The sequence below is a fragment of the Rhipicephalus sanguineus genome, chromosome 11, assembly GCF_013339695.2.
Source record: "Rhipicephalus sanguineus isolate Rsan-2018 chromosome 11, BIME_Rsan_1.4, whole genome shotgun sequence".
Classification (NCBI taxonomy): Eukaryota; Metazoa; Arthropoda; class Arachnida; order Ixodida; family Ixodidae; genus Rhipicephalus; species Rhipicephalus sanguineus.
Window position 1 is genome coordinate 124317588 of NC_051186.1, and position 14068 is coordinate 124331655.

Consider the following 14068-nt stretch of genomic DNA (forward strand, 5'->3'; position numbering starts at 1 on the left):
CCGTCGGCGGTGAAGCGGCCAGCGACGTTACTGAGAACACGGCGATTCTCCGTCTTTATACGGCTACGTCACTGTGCGGTTGGCGCGGATGGATTTCGAGCACACGTTCCACGGCAAGCGAATCTTGACGTTGAAAACTCGTTCAATCCATGAAAGCCAACAGGCTGACGGCTAACATCAATAGAACTCGGGTATTATGCGCGCCAAGATTCTTTAAATGTCACTGAGGCACTAGTGCCGAATATAGGCGGAACAGTTTTATCTTTTATACCAAGCACGCAAATTCGCTTCAAGCATGCTCCCAGCAATAACTTGAGTGACCCCTTATATATTTTCACGAATGTCATTTAAAAAGGGCCTCCTTACGTATCAGTGAACGCTACATTTTAATACGACCTCCACTGCACTAATACGCCAGAGCACGTAGAGACGCATTGGTGCATATAAACCCCCGTTCTTTTACCACAGTGGCCGTGGCGTGATGTGGTGTAGTGGCTAGCGTACGCGCTTGATGATCGAGTGTTCGCGAGCTCGAATCCCCGTGTGTTTACTGTGAATTTTTCTGTGGTTTACTTCTGAATGTAATATGTGTATATGGATTATGTATGTCATAAAAGATGTGTCTAAGCCTCCAAATCCCAGAATAGAGCTTAAAAGGTGACCTAAAATCAAATTTTTTTTTCGCCGCTTCGTACACCGCCTATAGCTAGGACGCGCCGCAGCTGGGACGCACCGTAGGTAGAACTCTCCGTAGCCAGGACAACTGGTCACATGGAACGAGGAGGTGTCTATAGCCGGCCTTCAACTAGCCGGGATTCGAGACGAAAAATCTCCGGCCTATATTGAGTCCCGCCTATGAGATGAGCCGCTAAGAAAGCTACTACGCCGAGGGACGGCTACGGGTGGCACCGCCTACAGGTTGTGCCGGCTAAACAGACAGTCTATAGGCGTTAGATTTTTCGACTCGTTTCCGGGCTATAGACTGCCACTTTAAGCAGGACTTGATTAAGAGTGTACTGTGGCTTGCATGGTAGATAAGGCTAAAGGCTTGCGTGAAGGCTGGGTGGCTTACTGTGGCTTCTGTGATATAGTGTTACACGTTGTTAACTTTCAACAGCAGCTGTTATTGAATGTTGTCGTCGCTGATTCTTCAACGCTTCCTCGTTGAGAGGTCAGCTTCTACACTGGATCTTCTCTCAACGCATGCGCTGGAGGGAAGGGTGCTATTATAACGTGGGAGCACCTTGCTCACCAGATCTTAGTTGCGCAGTGCTTCGTTGCTAGTCGTCCCCTATGAAATGTCGCGCTTACCATGTTGCTGGCGCCCGGCTAAGGCCTTGCAGGTAAATTTAAGGATAAAGTTGAAAAAAAAAATTGTAGATCCCACGTACCGAGGGAATCGATGTTGTGTGAAGCATGCGCAGGAATGTTACTGTGGCGTAATTTTTCAAACTGAGCAATACATGACGGAACGACGCTAGAGAAATGTGCAAATGGTATACACACACACACACATGTTCAAGAGTCGAACTTGTATTATATAACCAGTTGTTTACAGTTGCCCAACGATACGAACAGCAAAAAGCAGGTATGTAGTGCTTGTATTCTTCAATTTCGGATGGCATGGATTCGCACAGGACAAAGAATGAACACAGATGCACAGGACAGGCGTTACGCGTAACGAAGCTTTCCTCAGAAAAATTTCTCTAGAGATATACACAGCCGAGCGGCACGCGCAGGCGTCCTGCCCATACGTTGCACTAACAGCTACAGTTATTACAGTTGCGTTTCAGTTGTTATGAATATACTTGTTGCTTATGACGGACAACGCACGCACGTTTCACGAACTCGTGTGCATGTGTGGAAAGGGTTCTTGACAGTTCTTCAACTAGGTCATAATCACCATGATCAATGAACACCAGCAGCTGGACAATACTTTTTCTCGAATTCGTTCGTGATCGCGGATACGAGGGGTCTAAGTGTAGTGAAGTGCAAGGTATAGTACAGCTGGTGTAAATTGTTGATGCCGCTTACGAAAAAATGATCTATGATTTCTCCTGTCCTCGACCTGGCAACGAGGTCTTGTGATGCCCTGTTCACATCCAAGCCTTCTTTCATGTGTAAGAAGCAGGCGTTTTTTGGATTTGATAAATCAATGTTCAAGTCACCGGCAATGATGAGGGGCATGGTTCCCTCGGCAGAGTTATTGTAGGAAGCACTGACACCGGTTTTTGCGCCATCCACGAGGTCCACATTGCGGACCACGTGAACGAGCGGATGGTAGTCGAGCGTCGTCCAGGGCTGTTTCGTCTTCAGCTCCTTCAATTTCATTGCGTCCGCCGCGGTGGTGTAGCGGTTACGGTGCTGGGTTGATGAGCCGAAGGTCACGGGTTCGATCCCGGCCACGACGGTGCCATTTCGATAGAGGCAAAATGATAGTCCCGTATGCTGCGCGATGTCATTGTGCACGTTAAATAACACTGATCAAACACTGGTTAAAGTAGGTTATCACTTTTTTCGCGTGTCACTGTGTATGTTCGTGGTTACTGTGTTGATTTAGAATCTGTATCACCTGTGGCACATACCCGCATAACATGGACTCTGGTATTTGGGTATATGCCACACGTTACTGAGAGAAAGGGTTTGATGGCGTACGCGACAGGTCTTTTGCGTTATTCATGTCATGACCAGTGAATCGTGTTGTTGATACATTGATCCTCTGCTATGCTAATTTTGGTATATTAGAGCCTATGGAGACGACCATGGCAGGAGAGCGCCCAGATGTAGGAGGCTATATAGATAGATAGATAGATAGATAGATAGATAGATAGATAGATAGATAGATAGATAGATAGATACGTAGTTAGAAACGGCCAAAATGCCTGAGGTTTGCTAAGAAATGATTCGCATTTAAAAAAAAGGCTCCGTAGGGACCCCCCGTCTGACAGGACGGGAGTTCCCTACAAAGCGAGGGCATATCTTTCGGGACAAGAAGTGCCATGAAAGAAAGGTTACCACTTCATTTTGGAAAACAAATGTCATTGTTTACCGGTAATCAATTACACGAAATGTAATTGAATTACCCATAACGCTACAGTTTCGAAAAAGTATTCGAGAAAATGGCAAAATTACCAGAAAACGTAATTAATTACAAGTAATCGATTACTTTTAACGCGTTACGTACAACTCTTCTTCGAACCCAACAATCCTGCGTGGCAGTCAAGTATTCCACCGCAAAGCGATGCTAATGCTTGAGACTTCTTCGGAAAAAGACTCCATATCGGGCCAGGAAGGAAGGAAGGAAACAGAAAAAGGAGAAGGCAGGGAGGTTAACCAGAAACACTTCCGGTTGGCTACCCAACACTGGGGGTCGGGGAAGGGGAATAGAAAGAATATCGGGCCAGGAATAAAGATATGAGTTATGGACACCTTGCGAGGCAGAAGAGAGTAGTAATAGGCATCACAGTACACGAAATGCGCAGCTAGTAGATGATTGAAAGCTGCGGACAGATTACAAAAAGGGTTCAGACAAAATTCTTCATCATCATCATCAGCCACAACATCAACGCAGTGCGCACATCGCCTTACAAATTCGCAGTGGCTACTTCAGAAAACCATAATGAACTACTTCGGAAAACCATTGCGCCTCGTGCAAGTGAACTTGGACGAGGCGCAATGAGAATGTTTACGGTGGGCTCTGATATGTTTGCTTCTTGAGCCTCCGCTGTGAGTGTGCTTCGTGTGCCGCGCAGGCCTGCAGTTTCTAACAGCTCGCCACATCATGTGGCTTAGTAATGCGCGAACTCTTACGACATCGTCCCCTGTCAACACGTTGTGTTACCCATTGCTCAATTAGTTCTGCCGTGCCTCATCTCTGCAAAAAGCCGGGTAATTGACGAGGACCCACCGGCCGACTTAAACATCACAGCTGCAATCGCACTCATACAATCGCAGTGCTCTACCATGACAATTACAACACATTATTTTAATTCTATCAGCCAACTATTTTACCCTGCGTGACCCTAGTCTCGTCTCATTATTCCAAGTAAGCCAAAAACAATAGCATTATAAACTAAATGCCGTCGCTACACCACTGCTGCTGACAGGGATCCTACTCTTAGGAAAATTCGGGGAATGCAGCTCCATGAGGCGATAGTATATTTCTTGCACGGTACACAGATCATATGCGAACCGCACTGTTAGTGTCGTGCTGTTTACTCTCCGTCGATGAACCGCCAAGTCTACACATCCACCTGAGCTCTCGAGCGCTGTCCTTGATCCCTAAATAATGAACCGTGTGACGGCACTCCCCTTTTTAGAACCACAATCTAATCACAGTCATCTGGAATGTGCCCAGTAAGCTGTGTTCTCTGTAGCTCGCCCACGTGCTCTCCGTGCGCTACAATTTTCTCCACGATGTCATTGCCATTGTCGGCGAAAATGAGGCCTGTCCTCTTGCGCCGAACTCTTGATTTATAAATAGACGCGCTCCCATCAGTAATATCCCGCCACGAAATCTCTGCGTGAAAACTACCGTTGTCTGGTAGTAGCAACTAGCGTTTCCACACAAGGCTTGAGCTGTTATATCTTGCTCCATATCGCACAACTGTGGATTCACAAGACAACTTAGTCTACAAGACAACTCAAAAGCGGAGCTCGAATACTTAAACATGGAGAAGTGTTGCTTGCAAACAAAAAAAAAAAAATTGGGGCCGCTACGCACTAGTATGCGAAGGCTAAGCAAGCGGCGGAGCTCGTGGTGTTGCCCTCCACTTTTCCCTCTTCCTCACCCTCATTTCCCTTTCCTAACCCTTTCTATACTATACTGTACAACACAGCTCCACTAACGTGAAACCTGGGCAGATGCGACGCACTGGTGTCTTCCATAGGGAATCGTCAATAGCACTGAGAGGACAGTCTCCTCTCATTGCTACAGACAGCGTCGTAGAGTGTCGCAGACAGCATCCAGCGCCCATGGCAGACGGCGTACATCGTAGACACAGAGCTTTTCCTGAACCAATGCGCCATCTTATTTGCCACTCGCAGAAGCGCACGTGGTGTTGTACCTCGCGGCCAAGGGCGCTTTCTAGCGAGCTTTTCCTGAGGGAACGCGCCGGGTTATTTGCCACTCGCTTTACCGTGACGGTACACATCTGTAAGGCATATATATGCGCACATTGTGCTGTGGCTGATGACGATGAAGAATTTTGGCTGAGCCCTTTGTAATGTGTTGTGAGCATTCAACGACCCATTCGTAAATGCAATTCGCATTGTGTGACGCCAGGTTGTTACTTGACCCTGCGACCACGCTATATTATACCGGGTGTCCCAGCTATCTTTAGCCAAGGGATAAAAAATACAATATTAGATACAGGCGAGTGAAATCAGTTGCATATTGCTGCCAGCCACCTTGCGCACCACAGAGACTTGTTTGTTTTGCAATTAACTAATTTGTCATTTGGATTATTTAACTAATTTGCTAAATTAGTTAAATCGTGTTCGATGTAAGGAACTGAGGCGACACGTTGCTGAACAAGGAATGACCCCTTGGTCGTTTATTCATGACGCTTATATAGCTGCGTGGGCAACGAGGGGAAGGGAAAGACAAGGAAAGAAGTGGCAAGCGGTATCCTCGCACATGCGCGATGGCCCGTTCTGATACATCTTTTCTTCATACAATTTGTAGTTATAATACCAAGCAAACAAAAGAAACACAAGTGAACTAGCACATCTGACGAAAGTATTTTTCGTAGCGCAGGCGCTGCGGCTCCGTCCGGGATCTCGTTGACCTACGAAGTGTTGGCAATTCAGATGGGTGTCCCGGTGATTCTGTTTGCTCGGTTTCTTCAGAAACCCTGGTGTTTTGCGGGTCTGAACAGCGGTCAGCCGCCGCTACGTCGCACGTGCCGTGTGCCGGTTCCGAGCCTTCGACGGCTGGTCCTACGCTCTTGGGCGGCTCGAAGTCTTCCAGGCCGCTCTCGTAGCCGTTCTCGTTTTCGCAGCGTTCATGTGTTTGCAGCAAATGTTGTCGATTTCGCCTCAGCTGCCCTTGGCTCTCCGTTTTGACCAGATATGAACGCGGCGCTACCTCCTTAAGTACCGTTGCTTTGCGTGACCAGTTCCCATTCTTGATCCGAACAACGTTGCCTGCATCAAGGGGCGATAATGGCTTACCCTGTAGTGATTGCCGATGTTTCGATACAGGGCACTCTCCCTCGACGTTAAACTCTGGGACCGTTGACCGAAGACGACGACCTTGTAGCAGCTCTCCGGGCGACCGTCCGTCTTCTAAGGGGGAAGAACGGTAAGCCAACATGCCCAGCCAGAAATCCTCACGGCCCTCCGTAGTTTTCTTGAGAATTCGTTTCACAATCTGTACGCCCTTTTCGGCTAAACCGTTTGAGCGGGGGAAATTAGGGCTGGATGTTATATGCTCGAAGTCGTACCGTTTTGCGAAGGCAGCAAAGTCACTCGAAGCAAATTGGGGCCCGTTGTCGGTGCATACTTGCGCTGGAATGCCATAGCGAGAGAATATGGCAGATATCTTAGAAATAGTTTCCGCTGCTGTTGTGCCCACCAGTCTTTCAACATCCGGGAAGTTCGACTGGTCGTCATACACCACGACGTAGGAGTCCCCTGCAAACTGGAACAAGTCAATTCCGACACGACACCACGGTCGTTTCGATGCAGGCCGTTGTAGCAGGGGCTCGCTCGGCTGGCTGTAGGCGTATTTTTGACACACCTGGCATGTTCGCACTAGATTCTCAATGTCACTGCCGAGTCCTGGCCAAAAAACTAGCCTACGTGCCCTGGCCTTGCATTTGTTTTGTCCCATGTGGCCCTCGTGTATCCGCCCCAGAATTTCTGATCTCATACTTTTCGGCACGACGATCTTGCTCCCTTTAAGCAGTACGCCGTCCACTGCCGATAACTCCGATGTGAATGGCTTTAGTTCCCCTTGAATCGTCGCACCTGCGTTTAGTTGCTCTACCACGCTGCTTAAATACGGGTCTGCGCGGGTCTCTTCTTGAAGTCGTTGCTTTGTTCGTCTGCTTACCAGGCTTGAAACCACCTGAATTGCGTGGACCTCCATGTCTTCCGCTTCATCAGCAGCCCCAGGCAGCGTGGCAGTACGGGACAGCATGTCTGCGAGCACCAGGTCTTTCCCAGGGATGAACTGCAAGACATAGTCGTATTTGAAAAGACGGATGAAAAATCGCTGCAGTCTTGGTGGCATGTCCGCAACACTTTTCTGGGCGATGGCAATCAGAGGCCTGTGATCAGTTTCGACAAGAACCCTGCGGCCATAGACAAATTGGTGAAACTTTTCGCACGCAAATACTATAGCCAGCGCTTCCTTTTCAATTTGAGCATAGCGTGTTTCACTCTCGCTCAAAACCCGCGATGCGTACGTGACCGGGCGCCAGTCGTTTCCGTGTTTTTGCAGCAAGGCGGCACCAATCCCGATTTTAGAGGCGTCTGCAGTTACCTTCACTTCTTTTTCTGAATCAAAGAGCGCTAGTATCGGTGGGTTCATCAAAGCTTTGCAGATCTGAGCCCACTCGTGCGCGTGTGCTGACGTCCATTCGAACACCACGCTTTCCTTCAAAAGGCCACGAAGTAGTGACGTCCTGTCACTGAGCGAGGGTACATACTTGCGGAAGTAATTTACAACGCCCAACATTCTGCGAACTGCCTGCTTATCTTTCGGCTGCGGTATAGCGTGTATGCTCTCGATTAAGGCTGGACTGGGGCGGACACCGCTCTCGCTGATCACGTCACCAAGAAATGTTATCTGTGTCACACAAAATATGCATTTTTGGGCGTTAAACGTCATCCCAGCTTGCTCCGCTCGCTTTAGTACGGCTTTCAGCCGTTCATTATGCTGCTCTGTCGAGTCCCCCCAGATTAGTATATCATCAATATATACACGCACTCCTGTCAAGCCTTCAAAAATTTCTGTTAACGTCTTCTGAAAGACCTCACTTGCTGAAGAAATTCCAAATGGCATCCGCAAGAACCTGTAGCGACCGAAGGGCGTTGCGAAGGTGCAGACGCGTGACGTAGCCTCGTCCAACGGTATCTGGTGAAAACCTGCGTTTGCGTCTAGTCGGGAAAAGTACTTTGCGCCCGAGATTTCACTTTCAATGTCCTCCCGAGATGGCATAGGATAATGTTCGCGCATTATGCTTTTGTTTATGACTCTTGGATCCATACATAAGCGAAGACGGCCATCCTTTTTCCTTACTACAACTAAAGGGCTTACCCAATCTGTAGGCTCGTCCACTTTCACGATGATAGAGGCCCTTTCCATGCGGTTCAGCTCCTCGCGAAGCTGCTCCTTGATCGCCAACGGTACCCTCCGGGCAGGCTGCACCACTGGAATGGCATCCGGTCGCAGTACCATCTTGTACTGTCGCTTTACACAGCCCGTTCCGCGAAATAGGTGTGGAAAAGCCAGCTGGGGAGTGTCTTCTCTGGAGTCTACCGCATTCACTGTTGGAATCAGTCCGAATTCCTGACATGTCTTGAGACCAATGATGGCATTGCGACCTTTCTTCACAATGAAAAATGCAACCTGACGTTCTCGGCCGTTTAAATGCAGGACTTCTGTTGATACTCCCACGTGCTTGATAATGCTTCCATTATATGCAGTCAGAACTGCAGTGCTTTTTCTTGGCTCAGTTGGTCGGTTGGCACGCCGGAACAAGGACAGAGGTAGTAGGTTCGCTTGTGAGCCAGTATCTACTTTAAATCTGAATTCTTGGCCGCCTATCTTGCCGCGCACTGTCCAATCTGCTCCCACACCATCCGCCACGCCGCACACGCTGATATTCAAGATATTGAAATTATCATCGTCCTCTTGTGTATGATCCACTTGGTCAACGTGACGCTTTCTGCAACACGCCGCAAAATGATTCTTTTTTTTGCATGCGTAACAAAACTTTCCCCGAGCTGGACATTCTTCTGGAGCATGGAATCTACCGCACTGACGACATCGAGCCTGTTTATTGCTGGCCTGTTCCGTTCTTCTTGTGTACTCCACTTGCCGGGTTTCCTTCGACCACTCTGCATTTTGCTGCGCAGATACTTCGGCTGCTTTGCACATTTGATCAGCTTTCTGCAAAGTAAGGTCCTTCTCGCTAAGCATTCTCTGTCTGAGTTTTTTATCGCTGATCCCAAATACCACTTGGTCCCTTATCATAGATTGTTCAAGCTCCCCAAAGTTGCAGAGTTTTGCTTGCTTCTTGATGTCCCTCAAAAATCTTTCAAACGGTTCTGCCTCCTCTTGTACTCGCAGGCGGAATACATGCCGTTCATAAACTTCATTGCCTTGCTGGACACAGTACTCTTCAAACTTTTTGACCAAAGTTTGATAATCTTCTTTGTTCTCACCTTCGGAAAACACGAAGTTGTTGTACACGTCCAAGGCATCGTCCCCTGCGGCGCTGAGGAGTATGGCAGCTTTCACAGCTTCCGTCCTTGGCTTTTCTGACGATGTGGCTGTGAGGAAGAGCTCCAACTTTTGTTTAAACTGCAGCCAGTTTCTCCTCAGGTTTCCGGAAAGCTGCAGCGGTTCTGGGCGCTTGACGACATCCATTCTGCCGCCGAGACAAACACTTCTGACACCATGTATCGTGTTCGATGTAAGGAACTGAGGCGACACGTTGCTGAACAAGGAATGACCCCTTGGTCGTTTATTCATGACGCTTATATAGCTGCGTGGGCAACGAGGGGAAGGGAAAGACAAGGAAAGAAGTGGCAAGCGGTATCCTCGCACATGCGCGATGGCCCGTTCTGATACATATTGATTTAGGCAAGAAATGCGACTTGTAAAGGTCGAGAGCGTCCTCGCAAACCCCGATTGCATTATATGCGATAAAGAAAGTCTCACTTATACCATTTTTTTCCAAGCTGCAAAGAAAGCCCGCGACATACAAAAAGAACCACGTGACTAGCGCACTCGTGCGGCAACGAGCGTGCTGCTCTCAGCCGCGGTTTGGGCGAACGAAATCAGCTGCGGCCGCAACTCGCCGGCTCCGTTGCAGCGGTAGGCCGATAAGTTGACGGTGGCTTCTTGTCCCGCGTCAGCCAGTTGGCGCGCGTGAAGGTGCAAGTTGTAGCGAATCTTCTGTAGAGCTGTTCCGTATCACTCACACAAACCACACGCGCACAACAGCGTACCACACCCTAACTAGCGGCCTACGCCAGCGCTTCAACCGGACGCTAGCAGAGATGATTAGCCAGTATGTCTCATCCGACCACCTCGACTGGGACCACATTCTTCCCTTCGTGACGTTCGCCTACAACTCATCCGTGTTTGAGGCTACTGGTTACTCTCCTTTTTTTCCTGACATACGGACACGAGCCAGCAGCGCCGATGAATGCGGCACTGAATACATCCCTGGAGAGGCAATTGCTACGATGAACGAGGCAACAAGGCGCCGATGGAAAGGCGCCAGAGAGTTGGCGCTTGAGTGAGAAACAAGAGCACGGGAGGTGAACAAGCTTCGGTACGATAAAACGCAGCGCACACAAACACTGACCGCTGACGACGTCGTTTGCGTACGACGTCGTCAGCCTGCATGCAAACGAGGCCACAAATCAAAACTTGTACTTCCTTACCATGGCCCCTTTCGCCTCGTGAGACATACAGCTGAAAACAATTGGGACATGGGAAATCGCTGTGAACGTCGCGACATTGTCAATATCAACTGGATCAAACCTTACGTCGCGCGTGAAGACGAGTCGGACACCAACCCAGAACACAATCCCGAAGAGCGCACCGCCACCGGTACAGCTGATGCAACGAAACCGTGCCCAGAAATGACTGCAGAGAACAACAAATCGCCATCTGACAGCGACGGCGAAGAATTCTTCGATGTAAATGACACTGTACCGGGTGAGCAGGCTTGTACAACGGGGAGGAACAATCGTCGCATAGTGCCTCCGTGACGAGACGTTTGTGTACGAGCGTGAGTGTGAAGTACCGAAAGTGGAAGTGCGCGAACGCAACGAGTGTGCGACTGTGAAGTGGTGTACACGTATGCGTCGCGGAGAGGAAAGCAGCAGGACACAATCTGCACAAAGGAACCGCGCAGATATTGCTTGAACGCGTCCAAAAAAAATCATGAATTGCCTCATGAATTGCCGAATGTGTGTGTGTGTGTGTGTGTGTGTGTGTGTGTGTGTGTGTGTGTGTGTGTGTGTGTGTGTGTGTGTGTGTGTGTGTGTGTGTGTGTGTGTGTGTGTGTGTGTGTGTGTGTGTACAGGTGATGTGTACAGGTGATGTGCAACTACAACAAATCACCCCAAGAAGTCCACAGCAATCGCACGCGTGACGGAGTGCTTCGACGGAACATTGTTGCGTGTGGCATGCCTGTATTTGCCCGCATGTTAGAAAACAACCCTCCCATTTGTCCTTGCTCGACTAGGGCCAATGACACCTTCCAGCTTCGTTGACCTCGAGGTGCATGGGATAAAAAGCTGCCACCGAGAACGAAGGAGGACAGAACCCCCCCCCCCCCCCCCGTGCGTTGGGAGTGTGTGGGCCTTGTCCCTCAACCCCTTAGCAGGCCGTGGACCATTGGAGTTGGCGTATGGGCACTGGCTGCCAGACGACCCTTCACTAACACGATGGTTTTCGGTTCAGCTCGCGTAGCTCCCCCTCCCCCCCCCCCCCCCCCGCTCGAGCCAGCGGACTTGCGTGTGGGCACTGGTTCGCCAGACGAGCTATCGCTTTTCCAAAGGGCCAGCAACCCTCTCCCCCCCCCTCATAACTCACGCCTGGTGACGCACTGCTGTCTTAGCCTCCCCGGTCGGACCTAAATCGGTTTGGTCCCTGTCAGAGCAACGCCTCCTCCTCTGAGTTACTCGTCCCCATCGTCGCAGCTGAATGGTCTGTTCGTAGTCGCGACACCCTTTAACTCCTTTTCATGTATGTCATAATTACTATACTATAGTTAAAAGCTTCAAATAACGGTCCCTATGCCTCTCTTAGGTTCATTTGGCGTTAGTTTCATCAGGTTGTGTCTAAGAAAAAAACGAGCCGCTGATGAATCGTCCCTATTTCGTTCAAACAGTGGGACTGTACGATTGCACAACAGCGTGGACGCATCTTTTTTCAAAACGATGCTACTCACACTGGTCGTTTTCTGATAAAAATACGCAAGGCGATTTCTCCTTCTTCCGCCGTCATGCTTATTTACAGCTAAAGCGAACTGCTATACTACTTGAATAAAGGGAGTAATTTTCTTATCACAAGAGTAAATATTTCTTAATTTTGTTTATCCCAACCGTACATGCTCGTGCTTAATTCGCAACTCCCATAAATCTTGCTGTTACAATGACTACCACTTTCGCTGAGGCCGCTCTTTATCGAAAGGTTCGCAACCATGTGGATAGAGCTGTTTTTTGGAGTCGCCATCTTCAAGCTCAGCGAAGAAGAATACCACTCAGAAGCATAGGTCGGCAAAAAAAATGGAGCTCACTCAGCCTCACTCAAGAAATATGTTTTCCTCTGAGGGCTCACTCGCACTTGGACTCACCGAAATTTTCCTCAACCGGACTCACTCGGACTCAAACACACCAACATATTGCTCAGACTCACGGCTTGACCTGATTCTGAGTGAGCCGGAGTGAGTTGACTCATGAGTCCGTTAGCCTAAAATTAGATTTTTCGGTCATGCATGGTGTACATGCTCTCTGACGCCAATGTCTCGCAGATTCATTGCTTTACGATACGCCTTTTGACATTGTACCTTCAAATACGAAATATCAGGGGTTTTATTCTAGTAAGGACAATATTTATGAAATACGCGAACCACGCGAGATATGTTCATCAAGAACTGCCCATGAAAGAGTTTGCGGGGGAGGTCATGGCGCCCTCCCCCGAACTCACGCCTATGATCAATAAATATTGAGGGGGCGCATGAACGCTAGTGCGTTGAGATATGTGTAAATAGAGTTGAATATAAACGTAAGCCCATATAAGCCTGACAGTAATGCTGAAGATGAGTAGACAGGGCCCAAGGTGGGCAATAAAAGTTGGAGCTCACTCAGACTCTTTTAAGAAATATATTTTGTGGTTAGGGCTCATCCGCACTCGGACTCAACAATATTTTCGTGAGCCGGACTGACTCAGACTCACCAAAATGTTTCTATACATGATTCACTCGGACTCAAACTCACGAAAATATCACTCACCTGGACTCAGTCAGACTGACTCACGACCCGATATGAGTCTGAGTGAGTTTGAGTGTGTCGACTCATGAGTGAGTTTGCCGACCTATGCCTAGAAGTCGCTCTACTCGGCCACGTTGACAACTCTGCTTGACGAAACAATACGATACCATGGCAAAATTTGCGCCACAGAAGAGCTAACTTCATTTAACTTAGCAAAATAGCATCATATCTTCTAGCTTGTATGCCTACAGCTGCCACCACATAGTTAAATATTTGCTGAAACAGATAATTTCTTCAACAACCTTCCGAAGGAAGATGTTACTTTTCATGACGGGACTTTTCGTAGGGCCTTGCCCGAGTCACTGCCTCTTCTACGCTTATTCACTTCCTTAAGACCTCCCACATACGAAATGTTGACCTATCTATCTCGACAAAAGACTTCAGATGTCCTCATGTGTATTTCCTTTATTGCTGTGTGTACTTTCGTGTTGAGCGGTTTCAGGATGCTCTCATGTCGTCCGCTTTGTCTCAACATATACCTGTAGTCCGTGTCGTTGTAGTGGGTAGCCGTCTGCCCTGTACACAACAGCGCAATTATACGAACGCCGACCTGAAGTCTAGTGCCCTTGTTTCGGTGGCTGCTAAGAAATAAGGGTGAAATACTTTTAGCTCCCGTTGTCGCCGGCCATGGAAGTCATTGCGACAAAAGCCAGCGCTCCGGGCACTAGAGATAAAAGGGCATCGCTGCGGGAACAAAAACGTGACCATACGGGTATTTAGCCTCAAGACAAAAAAAAACGGTATCTCGCCGCTAACCCTTCGTACAGGACCGCGCTACGTACGCTAATTACGGCCCAAACAAATGACAAAAACTATTGCTGCC

General features: G+C 48.7%; 1 protein-coding gene across 1 annotated transcript; it reads right to left on the reverse strand.

Annotated features, from left to right (window-relative positions):
• Positions 1-5722: 5722 nt before the first annotated feature.
• LOC119375358 (uncharacterized protein K02A2.6-like) lies at positions 5723-6835 on the reverse strand. Its single transcript, XM_037645537.2, has one exon. The coding sequence runs from the start codon at positions 6833-6835 to the stop codon at positions 5723-5725; it is 1113 nt and encodes a 370-aa protein (XP_037501465.2).
• Positions 6836-14068: the final 7233 nt, after the last annotated feature.